Source organism: Cornus florida, unplaced genomic scaffold (genome assembly GCF_030987335.1).
Source record: "Cornus florida cultivar Cherokee Brave unplaced genomic scaffold, ASM3098733v1 CherokeeBrave_3.0.0_Hap2_Chr05, whole genome shotgun sequence".
Taxonomy (NCBI): domain Eukaryota; kingdom Viridiplantae; phylum Streptophyta; class Magnoliopsida; order Cornales; family Cornaceae; genus Cornus; species Cornus florida.
In genome coordinates, this window is record NW_026775575.1 from 117317493 (window position 1) to 117332863 (window position 15371).

A 15371-nucleotide genomic window follows, 5' to 3' on the forward strand; every position below is an offset into this window, starting at 1 on the left:
TGCCACTCCCTCGGTAAACAATTCTTTTGGATTATGTAGGGTAAAATTTTCTTGGCAACATGTCACTCCCTCGGTAAACAACTCTTTGAGCTCTTGGCAACTTGTATCCTAGTAAACAATTCTTTTAGACCATTTCTTTTGCTTATGGTGTGAACTCTTTGGGCTTGGCAACATGTAGTTAAATAATTTCCTTCTAATTTGGTTTGTGTTTTCATGTTTTCCTAAGTTTTTCGGTTTCTTTATCAGCATTTAAGAAGTCATTTCATACTAATATAAATGGGATGGTAACAAGAGGCGTCGATTGCCAAATTTGTTATTGTTGCATTTGGAATCATTTCACTTATTATTGTGCGGGTTGTTTCTTGTGCAATAAACTTCACTCTGAAAGACAAATTATATACCTTGTATTGAATTGTGGGATATAGTCTGAAATTCATTGTAACGTTTGAGTGATTATTAAATATATTTTTTTTTTGAGTGACTCGGGCGGGGTGAGCATTTCAAATGGTTTCTTGACATGTTGGGGTGAGCATTTCAAATGGTTTCTTGACATTTTAATAACCTACTAGTAAATAATAACAAGAAGAAAAAAAAATGCTAAAAGTATATAATTACATAACTAGGAAAAAATAAATTCGAGCTCTGAAGTTTAAACTCAGCTCCAATACCATAGATTAAAGCACCTTGTTCACGCTGTAAAATTTTCGGGCTAGACTCGAGTTAGGCACTCCCAAATCCCACCCTGCTTAGTTGTTTCCAAATTATGCGAGTGCAGGATTTTAAAATTTGATATAAATCCAAATTATGCGAGCGTGAAAAAATAAAAACCATCATTACCCAACCTCAAGTCTAACACGATAAAAAGGTAAGTGGTTACTTCATAAGAAATAAGAAATAACAGCTATGCAGTAACTGGGAGAGATCATTACCCAACCTGCTTAGTTGTTAGCAAATTATGCACACTACCTGCTTTAGTTGTTTGCAAATTATGTGAGTGTGCAGGATTTTAAAATTTGATATAAATCCAAATTATGCAAGCGTGAACAAATAAAAATCATCATTACCCAACCTCAAGTCTAACCAGATGAAGTTGTAAAAAGGTTAGTGGTAACTTCATAAGAAGTAAGAAATAAGAAATAACAGGGAGAGAACATCGTCAGTAGCTATACAGTAACTGGGAGAGATCCCTAGAGCGTCCAAGCATATGCTTCCTCTCTCTGCCGCTCTTTCATGTGGTTTTCGCGAGTGGAGAAAGCCTTCTGCATAAGGCAGCAGCATGGATAGACCATTGAATAATCAAGTGAAAAAGTCGTTTTGAACGGTTGTGGTGCCAAGCTGAGGCTGCCGTGTCCGTATGTGAATAAATGGAGCCTATGGAGGGGCTAATTCCTGATAGACGGGCAGGGCTAAGTTTAAGACTTAGGAAGTGAAGAAGGTGACAACTCCCGTTCAATTAGAATCTTGGTTGGAAAGAAGGCAATTCAGTGGTTGAAGTTTTAAGTCGAAGTCGAACAATTACCTGCTCTATGATCTAAAGCTTTTTGTTGAAAGATTTATATATTTAAGTTACACCATCTCTAACAATTTAAGCTTTTAGAGTAGATAGGTAGTTATCTCGACTTCAAACTTCACCGTCACCCTGAATTTTTTTTTGAAAAACACATGTTGGACCAAAAGAAGGCCACGCGTAAAGGAACGTGTTGAAAGATTCATATATTTAAATTACACTTTCTCTAACAGTTTAAGCTTTTAGAATAAATGGGTGGGTAACGCAGTTATGAAATGGAACTCTTGAATTTACCAATTCATCAATCAGTCAGCTTCGGCACCCTTGAGGAATCCCTTTTGTTTTGTGCGAACAGTCTTTTTTGGTCTGCGGCGTGGGGTCTTGGGTACTCAACAACTTAAATCCCTTATTCCAAACATAATATTTATATACCTTAAAAAGGTGATTTCATAAAACCTACTCTCCAGAGGGTGTCCTAACCAATTGGAACATGATAGTTTAAAATGAAGCCGTCCAATAACAGAAGAATTATTTTTTGGTCATGTAATTAATTACTTTATTTTTTTATGCATTTCCTACTGTCTATTCTGCAAGTGTTGAAAATCCTAGTTTCCGGAGATAAAAATATCTATGAGATATTTTTATTGATTAAGAGAATACAATGACACTTAGCAGGGATCTTGGTTCACATGAGCTGGACCTTACCTTACCTGTCTCTATTATATTCAATCATAATCATCTTAGGTAACCAAATACCAAGTCCTACGACCAAGTGAAAATGACAATTAATGACATATAGACCCATAAGTTTAAGCATATTGACGAATGATCTCTTGACGGACCTTTCTAAACAACTTTGGATGACCGGAGCTGAGAAAATCCATCTCCATTTTGTATCGGGATGTTTTGATTTGTAATAGCAACATATACAAAAACTAAAATCATTACATGTAATGGTTTGTTATGTTATAATAACAAATACAAAAACAAAACTCAAAAAAGCACACAAATTAATATAGAAGAAATTAAGAAATTATTATTACCCACAATCATTGTCTTTCAAGATCTTCAACACCATCATCTTGTCCACAGGATTGAGCTCTTCTCGACGACCTTTCCCTGCTAAGCATCCTCCGAAATGAACTCAAGCGCGAGTTCGATCCGCTAACCTTAGCTGACAATTGTACTGCACCATCTGATGTCCCTTCCGCGCTTGTGAAAGCAGAGTTCACATGTTCTAGAGGTGGAGCAGTGGGTGGATCCATGGTGGGTTGCTCCCTGGGCTCGGGAATGAGCAGTGGCTCAGCCTCAGTGCGACAAATGGGACATGTTGGTTGTGAAATCAGCCATTTATCAATGCACTCTGCATGAAAAGTATGCTTACAGTTTGGTAGAAGCCTAGCCATATCTCCGTCCACCAACACAGTTAGACAGACTGCACACTCTATGGTGCCCAAGTCATCTTGGGTGCCATCTTGCTTGAAAAGAAATTCTGGTAGGGCAGCAATGACAGATGGATCAAGCCCGGTCTTGGGCGGCTCGGACGAGTGCACTTGAGCAGTTGCCAGACCTAGTTGTCGAAATATGGCCGCCCTCCGGGATGCCTGGCGCCGTAGGACACATCTTGTATATATATGAAGTATGATAACAAGAAGAACAACAACAGATAATGAAATAATCACAGTGAGTATGATCTTATTATTGAAATCATTTGTATTTTTATGAGGGAAATCAAAGGGAGGATTATCGTCGTTATGATCACCGTGCATATCCATGGCGGTGATGAGCCAGCCGGAGAAAGAAGGGGCTTAGGAGTGGATAATTTGGTTATGGTGTTTCAAGTTTGGGGGTGTAACAACTCTCAACATGTTCTCTAAGTTTACCCTCGTTCTATTTGTTGTGAAAGGAAAAGAAACTGACTTTATATTTATTCAAGAGGTTGACTGTTGAATGTTGAAATCTCTCTTCCATGTTAGTGTATTTTCTATCTTTGCTATTGTAGTAAGGTGTTTTGGTTCTTTTGTACTGTAAAAAGGGAAGGGTTTAATTAGAGAATTAGAAAAAAGGCAATAACAAATTTACCAAAAAAAAACTTTTCTAGGACAAGAAGTGGGGATGAAACTAGAACAACAAAAGCATGTTTAACCTGTCATCTATAATTGTTGGTCTTTAGCTAGCAAAATCTAGTATGAATGTATGAAAAAAAGGGGCAATATAATTGCAAAATTGTTGTGATATTTTAGTGGTCAAGTATATTTGGACACTTTATGGAAATCAATGGTTCGCCTTTATATTACATTGTACATATGGAATTTTGATGCAATCATCTTTTATTTTTCAAGGACTTGGCTGATAGCTGTGGGTTGGGTGAGAGAATCAGAAAAATCATGAGCCAATTGAATAACTATGGTGTACCTGTCCTTGTTTTCCCAGGCCAATCACCATAGGGTCTATGATGATGCTTTACCAGAACTGACTTGTTTAATATATATATATTAAAATATACTATTTTATGTATATTCGATTATTAGGTAAACTACTTTACTAATCAATGCCTTAAGAAGACCTGTTCAAAGCCTATGTTTCATAAATTTAAATGATTCTTGGGAGTTTTCTTTATGAGATTTTTATATGGTAGCTGACGGTAATAAGCGAGAGAATGAGATAAATTTTAAGTTTCATGTTCTATAAATTTTTTTCATAAATTTCTTTTAAACTTTTAGTAAAGGACTAGTTTTGTTTTTATTCATTTAATTATATATATTTTTTCTTTATTTAATTAGATAAAGATCAAACAATCAAAACTCCACATCAAAATTTTCTTTCATGCTTCCACAAACATTTTGATCTGATTTTTTCAGGTTATGTATATTATTTTGTACAAGTGACAATTCGTTGCTAGTGTTATTAAGCAATGATTATTTATTTATTATTATCATTTTTTAAATAAAGTGATCATCTACAAGAAACTCTGATTTTTGCCCTTTGAAACTTTTTCAATGCATAAAGGGTGCCACGTAGAAATAAAAATAAAAATATATGAAAATGTATTTCATAAAATTGTAATAGCTAATTATGTGGTGTACAAATATAGAGTAAAATGTGGATGGTGTTGGTCAGGTGAAAGACTTGATTCTACTGAGCATTAAAGTATAGGGAGAAGGTTGAAGGTTCCAAAGTCAATAAGGGGGACTTTTGTGATAAATGATCGACATAATTTTCAATTTTGACTGTTATAAGATAAACAATGCATCGTTACAGGACTTGGAGGGGAGAACTCTCTAGAAGAATATAACATATATACATAATTATATATGTGTGTGTGTGTGTGTTATGTAAAATTTTCTTATTTAGCTTAATTCTTCCTATATATAATAAGGAAAAACTGAAAAAGGATGAAGATTTGTAAACATCTTCTTTCTACATAGCCCTCCTACCTACCTGCCTACAAAGGTTTGAAAGAGAAAAACTGTATTCTAAGATAAAAGTCGGCTTTGTTTTTCTTAATTTCATTTTGGGGTTTTGATTAAGAAAGTCTTTCCCATTTTATTTATTCTAAAATCTAAATCAAGCCCAATTTATTTAGAGCATCTAAGTTTGAACTTTGTAATTGTACATTTCAATGTGATCAAATCATCACACTCGTCATACATGACTTTAATTAATTTAAAATTTCTTATTTAGAGCATCAAGTTTAAAATTGTACATTTCTGTAATTTTTGTGAATTTCTCTTCATATATTATCTGAATTTCCAGACATAAAAGAGAGAAATATATTTACATATAGATTGCATGTAATCAAATGCCATATTAAATGTACAAATTAATTACATGGTCCTACTATATAACGTACTCTTGCTACAATGCAAGTTTATATTACTATACTACCTCACTTCTCATCCATATCCCTTGTAGTTCAAGCTATTAAGCATGGCTAAATATTCAATCGCTGCTGCACGGGTGCTTTTAGCATTCCTGCTCTTCTTCTTCTTCGTCGTCGTCTTCTTCTTCGTGCTGTTCATCGCTTCCGTGCTTTTCGCGAGCTTCCAGAGTTGTCAAAGAATAATATTGATAGCAAGCTAGCTTCTTTTCCGCCGCCGGTTAGTATTCACATATCTCACGCCTGCTCAACTAGCAAATATATATACCTATATCTCCCAAAAAGCTACTAGTTGTATACCACGTTCTGATTTCTTGTATGACCATTAATGGATAACAATTTTTAATATGTCTTGGCTTGGCTTGTACAAATTAAGCAAAAATGGACTTGTTTTATATATATGCTCATCTTCGGGCTGTCGTCGACTAATAAGGATTGAAATAAATCCATTGGTTATTAAGCACACTAATGCCACAAAGAATTTAATAATATATGATAGAAAACACAAGCACAACCTCTAATTAAGGGAAATTTCAATAAACAAAGGATAAGAATAAAAAATGAATATTAAGGTCAATTAAAGCCTGAAATTTCATTTGAGATTTTAGTTTTTCTCCACCATTCCAATTAATTTCATTTGAGATTTTGTGTTTCTCTCCAAGGACCTCCGGGTAAATGGGTCATTTTGTTTTTTTCGTTTTTGTTAACCATAGTGACACTCGCAATGAAAATATATAATATAATTCCCCATGCAAGTAGCAAATATATCCATCTTTTTTTTATACTAGATAAAAAGGAGCACGTAATTACAACTCTTAATCTACCATTAAATATATATATATATATATATATATATATATATATATATAACAATGACATTGTAAATTTGAAAATTGTCATATAAAAATAAAAATTTTATTGTCATCTCCATACAAATTAATTTATAGAATTTTATTCTCACCTTCATATAAAATTTTTTATTTTCATATAAAAATTAAAATTTTATTGTCATATTTATTCCAAATAATCTATATCTATATAGTTTAGTTATTATAATGGTGTAGGTTTCTTGAAAGTTATGAGATGATTCACTCCCACTATTTTTCTCATGGTTAAATTTCTTACTTGTTAATTATTGTATTCTTGTGAGACAAGTATTATTACTAATTATTCAATTTAAAATTAGAAAAGAATTATTCCCTACTGTTGTTACAAGTATATCAAGAAACTTTTAATCTAATTTCAAAACGTAAAAAGTTAAAAATGTGTTAAAATATAAAATGCTTTAGGCAAATAATGAACAAAATATTAGTAAAAGTGTATAAAAATTAATTACCATATACCAATGTAAATGAAAAATCTAAAAAGAAAAAGTAAATTTGAAAATGCAAATATATATAAAAAAATAAAAATAAATGTAAATCACTAATGGTATGAAAATTAAAGTGTTTTTAAAAACGTTTATTGAATAACTCACGATATTTTTAGCAACTCAAATGATTTCTTTTACAAATCCAAATTATTAATCCGGCCCGTTGCAAAACCCATGGCAAGCCACAATATCATTCAGGGGAAAAAAAAAAAAAAAAAAAAAATTCCACAATACGAATGGATAGAAAGCCACAAGTACTGCACACTGCAAAGATTTACGTTTTTACTATCCAAAGAATATTAAATGGAGGGTTACGACTTACAATACGTTCAGGTCAAACAAAACAACCATACTGTCGCCCCAAGGTCTACACTCATTATTATATTATATATATATACTGTGCAAGAAAGTGAGGTCTACAATCTACATTCATTACCTCTTATATTTGATATTTAAATTAACTTCATCCGTTCTGGACAGTTTTATTCATTCAATATATAATATAACTAATACAAAATATTTAGTTCTTGTAATATTTATTATTTAATACCAAGTATTTAATGTTTAATACTTTTTACCGGAAAAAAATGTTTAATACTTTAAATATTAATATTTAATACCACCATTAATTGAGGAAAAAATATTTAATACATTTTTTTTTGAAAAAAAAGTATTTAATACTATAAAATGTTTAATATTATATTAAAACATTTAATACTTAATATTTAATACCAAGTATTTAAAATGTTCAAGCAGCACCAAAAAAAAAAAAAAAAAAAAAAAAAAGAGAAAAAAAAAAGAAAAAAACATTCATAAATATATATACAAACACAGTCACGTACACTTGGCCTCTCTTTCTCCCATTAAATTTGCACGTATTTTTATTTTATTTTTTCAGATTTGCATGTAATTAATCACATAAAGAATAGTGCATTAATTAATTACATGCACTCATATATGCGGTCCAGCCGGCCTATAAATAGCACTCTTTGCTAGCTAATTAGTTCCATTATTAAGTAAATTAAGCATCACATGATATAATTATCATCATACATATGGCTATTTCATCTGCTTCTCGGGTATCTCTGCTGATCACTTTTTTCGTGCTCTTTATCTCGTCTGAGGCGGCACGTCAGCTTTCAGCCATGCCCAATGATGATAATAAAATTGATCGTCGCCACCTTCTTCTGCAAAACTCAGCAGCTGCATCCATATATGGATTTGATTGTAAACTTTAATAATTCGTGTTAAGTCATTAATCACGAATTTACATGAATTTCATATTTTAGAACTTCATAATTTTTACATATCTATAATGCATAAATAAATGGTTAGATATAAATACGTCGATTCAGATATTAAACTTGTTGAGATTAAATTCAACGTCTAGATCCTCTAACCACGAATTAATCTGCAACTCTGATCAACAGGCAAAGGTAAAAACTGGTTTCTCTCTCTTGACCTTTTGCACACATAAAACTTTTACGTGTTGTATCATTAATCGTACATAATTGATGGAGTATATGCACTTTTATAAAGATAGAGAGAGGACCAGTTTTCCTTTTAGTAACATAATTATACTTTCCATCAAAGTAAGAAATAAGTAAAGAAAACACTTCTCCAATAAGTAATTACCAAAAAGGTAATTATAAGTTGATCAAAAATAAATAATATTAATTGATATCTATTTACTTAGCCACCAACTAATATGTCACATGTCCAAATCATGTGGGCCACAATTAAAAAAATAATCTTGCATTCTCCCACTTGGCACATATGATAATTTATGTAGTGGTTTAGTAAAATAGTCATTAGTGTGCACCATAAATCAGATTAAGGTATTAAGTTGATCATCATAAATACAATGGTAAACAAACTACCAATGTGAGTCATGGCGGTTGTGTGTCCCTAAATGACACAGTCCCTTCCATGTACCACAATACTAGTAACTCATTTAACATAGTCTATAAAAGAGAAGTATCAATAATGATCTAACAATAATGTCTTTTCCAAGACTATTCCTATTAGCACTTATTAAAGCAATACGTACATGTACATTAACTAAATGGAAATATCAGAAACACATTTAATGAGCGTAAAATGTCAAATATATATAAACACTGTTAAACAATCCACAATTAAAAAATAATCATCATTGACTACATTCAAGACTCATTCTTTTAACATGTTCCATAAATGTCTTGGGTGGTAGTCCATTCGTTAATGAATTGCAATCATAAGATGTGTGCTTCTATATTCAATAGACATTCGTTATTTCTAAACATCTTCTTTAATGATAAAGTATTTCAACTTTAGAATACCTATCATTTTTCATACAAGAAGATCAACAATTGCAGCATAAATTTTCAGCAATCTGAAAATAGTACCCATAACTCCAAATCCTGAAATAACTTCTGCAATTATAAATTGTAGCCTCAAAGTATGCTACTAATTAAAAATTCATAATAGACAAAGTAATAAAAAAATTACTTTATACTTTTTCATAATATTGTTCTTTCAGCCAAAAAAAAAAACAACAAATGACCAATTAAAAAATGTCTTTCTAAGTGTGAGCATATAATTTTTATCACATACCAACTTGGATATACATCAAACTTCACAATATATGCATAAGGAATATTTTTCGCTTTTTTACCTTCTAGCTAACTCATTTTTTGGAATTGCATTAGGCTAAATTTATCCCCTTTTATGTATGGAGCAATACTGGTTGAATAATGTTCCATACCAAATCTTTCTACAACTCTTTCAATATATATTTTTCTGAGATAATCCTAAAAATTCACGTGATATATTATGAAATATTTCTATTACTATCATATAGGATGCCTCATCCATATATTTTATTTCAAAGTTCTTAGAGATACTTTTAGTTTCATATAATAAACTAAGATCACTACTAGTAAATCAAATATCATCAATATATAGAATCAGAAATATAAACTTACTCCCACTAACCTTCTAAAATCTATTCATTGATGACAATCTCATTATAGAGTTGTTAATCATTTAATTGTTCTTCGTTGTTATACGATTCAACAACTGAAGGAACAATTATTTCCTTAGAAGTTATGGGTAAAGAGATTTGTACCTTAACTTCTGGAATGATCAAATTCTTATTTTTATCACTCCCACTGATTTCACCATTCTTAATGAATCTGTCATTACCGGTTTCAATAATTATCGTACTATGTTTAGGATAGTAAAATTTATACCCTTTAGATTACTTAATATCCACAACATTATGGGTAACGAGGAATTACTTAACATATTCCTAACCAATTCCATAAGTTTGTACTCTTTAGATTACTTAATATTCACAACATTATGGGTAACGAGTAATTACTTAACATATTCCTAACCAATTCCATAAGAGTACGATTACGCCTTACAGCTACACGCTTCTGCTGTGGCATATATAGCAAAGTGTATTGAGCACATATGCCATATATTTTAAGGAGTTTAACAAACTGTTATAATATTAACCTGTTTTATCATACTTTCCATAATATTTACTACCTCTATATGACCTTATGATTTTCACTTTTCTATCTAATTGTTTTTCAACCTCATTTATGTATACTTCAAGAGTACCCACTGCTTGAGATTTTTCATACAACAAATAGATATATCCATAATGTGAAAAATCAACTATAAAGGCGATAAAATACTTTTCTCCTCCAAAAGATGGAACATTAAAAGGTTTACAAATGTCTGTATGAATAATTTCAAGAAGCTATTTACTTATTGTGGCTCATTCTTTGTATGTTTGGTTTGTTTACCCTTAATACAATTCACACACACACACACACACACACACACATCAAAATTAATAAAGTTTAGATTCAGAAGAATCACATCCTTTACTAATTTTCCTAACATTTCACTAGATATTGACCTAGTCTTGTATGTTATAAGAAAGATAAATTTTCTATTAATTGAGTTATGCTTAGTTCTAACATTATGATGTAAGATCAAAAGATTTTTTTTTTAATAAATAAACTATCAAGTTTGAATTTACAGAAATCATTAACAATAATACCATAACTCACAAATTAGAATTTCTTGAATAAATATCATTATCAAATTTAAATGAAAAACCATTAACATAAAAATCAAATTATAGGAAATTGAATAAATATAAAAAGTTTAAAATAATTTAAATAAAATCCACTATCTAACATTAAACATAATATCACAATGGTTTCAATAAAACTTTTTCCCAATTATCATAAATAAGAAAATATTATTTGAATTTGTGGTTTAGGCCATAAGAAATTCTTGCATCTATTAGAAACATAAATATTAGTACTTAAGTCAACCTATCATGTATTAGAAATAATTTCAATAAGTAATTTGAAATATACAAAAACCAAAAGTTTACCATTCTTTTTCGAATCATTCTTTATATTTCATGTAATTTTTTTAAAAGTGTTCAATACATTAATGACACTTTTTCATTATTACATTCATTTCTTTTAGTAGATTAACCTAAATCTTTTAATTTTGAGGGTTGCTCACTTAATACCCTTTCAGGCTTATTCCTAAATTTCTTTCTAACTTCTTGAGTCATGAGATGAGCATAATGATTACTTGCTACTTAAGCCTTGTCTCCTCCTAAATTAACATAATAGTCAATTCATTAACTTCCACTTGTCTTAATAGTGTTAATTCGAAATGACCCATATTGAATAGACAAGAAATTGAGAATAAATTGAATAAGAAAATTCTCATTTACAATCATTCATAATGTTCTCAATTTTGCATCAACATTAGTCAGCCAAAAGAAAACATACCCATACATGGTAAGAGTTCCAACAAAATTGCATAGTAGTGATATACTCCATAAAGTTTGGGAGAGATCGAATAGATTAAGCATTATAGTTATGTGAATAATTGTTTCCCATAGTGATAGTGCTAAGGAATATTTTGACTAGAAGAATGTTTTCGTTCTATTTGATCTCTCCCAAACTTTATGGAAAATCTTTTCTCCCTCACTGTCTTTATGAGTAATAATAGTAGATTTCTCAATTTAAAATGCTAAATCAAGATTTAACACATCTAAATTTTGAACTCAACTTACTCATTCAATTATGAGAAATTAGTCCTATTGAGAATTAGAACAGATGTAGCATGCATATTAAGATAAAATACTCACAACAATAATGCTTTGAGTTAACAACACGTTTATATATAACTTAAAAATATAAATATAGTGTATAACTATAGTACCCCTTTGGGTCGTAACTATAAAATATTAATAATGATACTCATTTGTATTTATATGTATATCTTTATTGGCAATGTATTATTTAATTAAATAGACTAGTTACCTTTGGATATCCTATATCTACCTAATTAAAAAATACATGCAATCCCTTAATTTTCATTTAATTACTTGAAAATTAATTCCTTTTGGAGAATTATTTTTCATAATTAAATAAACTCAATATTCATGAATATCACAAAAAATAATAAGCATCATAATTCATGAAATATTATAATTATGTTTACTACTAAAATTAATATTCATCAACTATTATAGTTAGGCCACTTTGGTAGTTACCAACCTTTACATAATATGAATATTAAATTAGATAGTAACTAATTTATGATTAATTATGTCTATTACAAAAATTAATATTCATTAATCATTATGATTGGGCCACTTTGGTAACTACCAATCTTCACATAATATGAATATTAAATTAGACAGAGATTAATTCATTATTAAGTTATACTTACTACTAAAATTAATATTCGTCGACCATTATGGTTAGGCCACTTTGATAACTATTAACCCTCACATAATATGAATATTAAATTAATTAGTAACTAATTAATCATTAATTTACCCATTTAACATTATACACACATACTCATAATTGTCGATTGAAGTTTAAGCAACTTCGATATCAAAAACTTAATAGTCCGAAATTTCATAGAAAATATCTTTTTATTTTATATACATAATAAAACATATTATTTTATTTTCAGACTTAAAGATCATAATTGAATCAATCTAAAATCGACTCTTCATCATGTATGTATGTTTGGGTATAAAACAGCAAGTTATTTGCATGTCTAATAATATTAGATTAAATTTCTAAACTCACAAATTATTCTAGAAATTCAAATTCCTAAAATAAATAAATCACGTACATTATGTATTTAATAATCTATTAAAAATACTCATATACAGTGCCATGCTTCTCATTCATCAATTATCACTATATATATAAAACAAATATATAATGATATATATATTTATATCCACCACACAAGTAGGTCTAGAAAGTTTTTGGGTGTAAAATATACATGCTAGAGAAGTGATGTTTCAAGAAACATCTATTTAATCATGCAAACCAATAAAGTTATATATACATATGCTTACATATATATAGTAACTTTCAAGTCAAATATACAGAGACAGAAATCAAGGTAGGAAACCAAAATAAATTCTTTGGTAAACAAACTGATAAAAAACATACTCCGGAGACTAATTGGACATTATACAATCATAGCCACGATTTTGATCAACAAATTTAATTATTTAATTTTAATTTTAATTTATATATATTATCTATGCAAACTTTAGTGGAAAATAACGAGTTCCTAAACCATAAACTCTGATACCACATGAAAATTTTAATAATTCATGTTAAGCCATTAATCACAAATTTACATGAATCCCATATCTTAGAACTTCATGATTTTCACATATCTATAATGCATAAATAAATGGTTAGATATAAATACCTCGATTCAGATATCAAACTTTGTTGAGATTAAATCCGACGTCTAGATCCTTTAACCACGAACTAATCTACAACTCTGATCAACAGGCAAATGTGGAAACTGGTTTCTCTCTTTTGGCCTTTTGCACACATAAAACTTTTACGTGTTGTATCATTAATAGTACATAATTGATGGAGTATATGCACTTTTATAAAGGCAGAGAGTGTCACGCCCCAGAAATTCTAACAACATCCTCAAATTTATACAAATCAATACATATCAAAATATACCCAGGATCATAAAAATTGCCCTCTCTTTTATACAAAGTCAATTTCCTTAAGTATACAAAAAAAATCTCCAAGTAAATAAATAAAATCCTGCAACAACGACTCTTCAGCCTAAGCCCGAATCTAGCAATTCCAGTTCATCTTCAGTACCTGAAACTGGAGGGTGGTGAGACAAAAGTCCCAGTAGGAAAAACCATAACAAGAATTTCACGGTGGTTTAACAAAATAGCTTCACAACATAAACATATACATTTAATATATATGCATTTAATTAAAAACATTAAAGCAAAACCTCCCCATGCCATTCAAGGTATAGAGAACCCTACATTAAAAAATCATCAAGCCTCAAGCTCCGGCTTCTCTGCCACTCTCGGCTCCTGTGTTTCCTTAAAACTCACTCTCAGTTTCTCTCTCTCTCTCTCTTCTATACTGCTTACTCAAGTCACAAGATAGATACATACATAGGAGAATGCACCGACTCCACCCACCAACTCCATACACGTGTCAATATTGCTCACCACACCCTCAAAGGATATCAGACAATATCACAATCCGTCCTTACATTAACTACAACCCACGTGAACAAAACCAACGCCAAAGAATTTTTGACAGAAAATCAACCCGTAGGACCCACACCACATCATTACCATTCTGCTTCCTCATTATGTTTTGCCTTGCTGCCCAATTTTATGGTTCAATAAACAATATCTATATATATATATATATATAAATCATGTGACAAAAGTCAAGCTCATTAAACCATTTCTTGTGGGCCCCGAAAAAAGTATCATCACCATTACATTTCCATTCTCCTTTTTCTCTTCGGCGGGTGCCTCTCTCTTGGCAAGTTACAATATATATATATATAGATAACATATATATACAAAAACAATAATAATATCAAATCAAAACTCACATTTACAATTTAAGTGAGACCAGCCAAAACAATTCACTATTACATCCTTTCTCTCTCACCTTCGACTGTAAGTTGCTTTCTTCGTCAAAACTAATAATAAAATAAAATTAATAATAATAATAAAATCATAAGTTAAAATAAAAAAATTCAGAATTATCACAAAGAGAGGATCAGTTTTCCTTTTAGTAATATAATTCTACTTTCCATCAAAGTAAGAAATAAGTAAGAAAAACACTTCTCCAATAAGTAATTACCAAAAAGGTAATTATAAGTTGACCAAAAATAAATAATATTAATTGATATCTATTTACTTAGCCACCAAGTAATATGTCACATGTCCAAATTATGTAGGCCACAATTAAATAAATAATCTTACATTGATCATCAACCAATAGTAATTCGAACTCCACCACCACCACATGGTAATAGGATTAAACCACTTTGCCATACACCAGACGATGATCCATCACCACCACCATACACTAATTGTAGACTTCAACCAACTCCCCCTCCACCACATCATTACTAGCTACCTACTTATGATCAATGTTGTGGGAGTATGTGCATGTTATGGCAAAATTTTGATCTCTCTCTCAATATGATCGATCACTACCCTCTATCCAAGCCAACTCTCACTATAATTAATTATAAAG

General features: G+C 30.4%; 1 protein-coding gene across 1 annotated transcript; it reads right to left on the bottom strand.

Annotated features, from left to right (window-relative positions):
* Positions 1-2264: 2264 nt before the first annotated feature.
* On the bottom strand, positions 2265-3433 carry LOC132310519 (RING-H2 finger protein ATL40-like). Its single transcript, XM_059808684.1, has one exon. It carries the CDS (start codon positions 3280-3282, stop codon positions 2557-2559), a length of 726 nt encoding a protein of 241 aa, XP_059664667.1. The 5' UTR covers positions 3283-3433; the 3' UTR covers positions 2265-2556.
* Positions 3434-15371: the final 11938 nt, after the last annotated feature.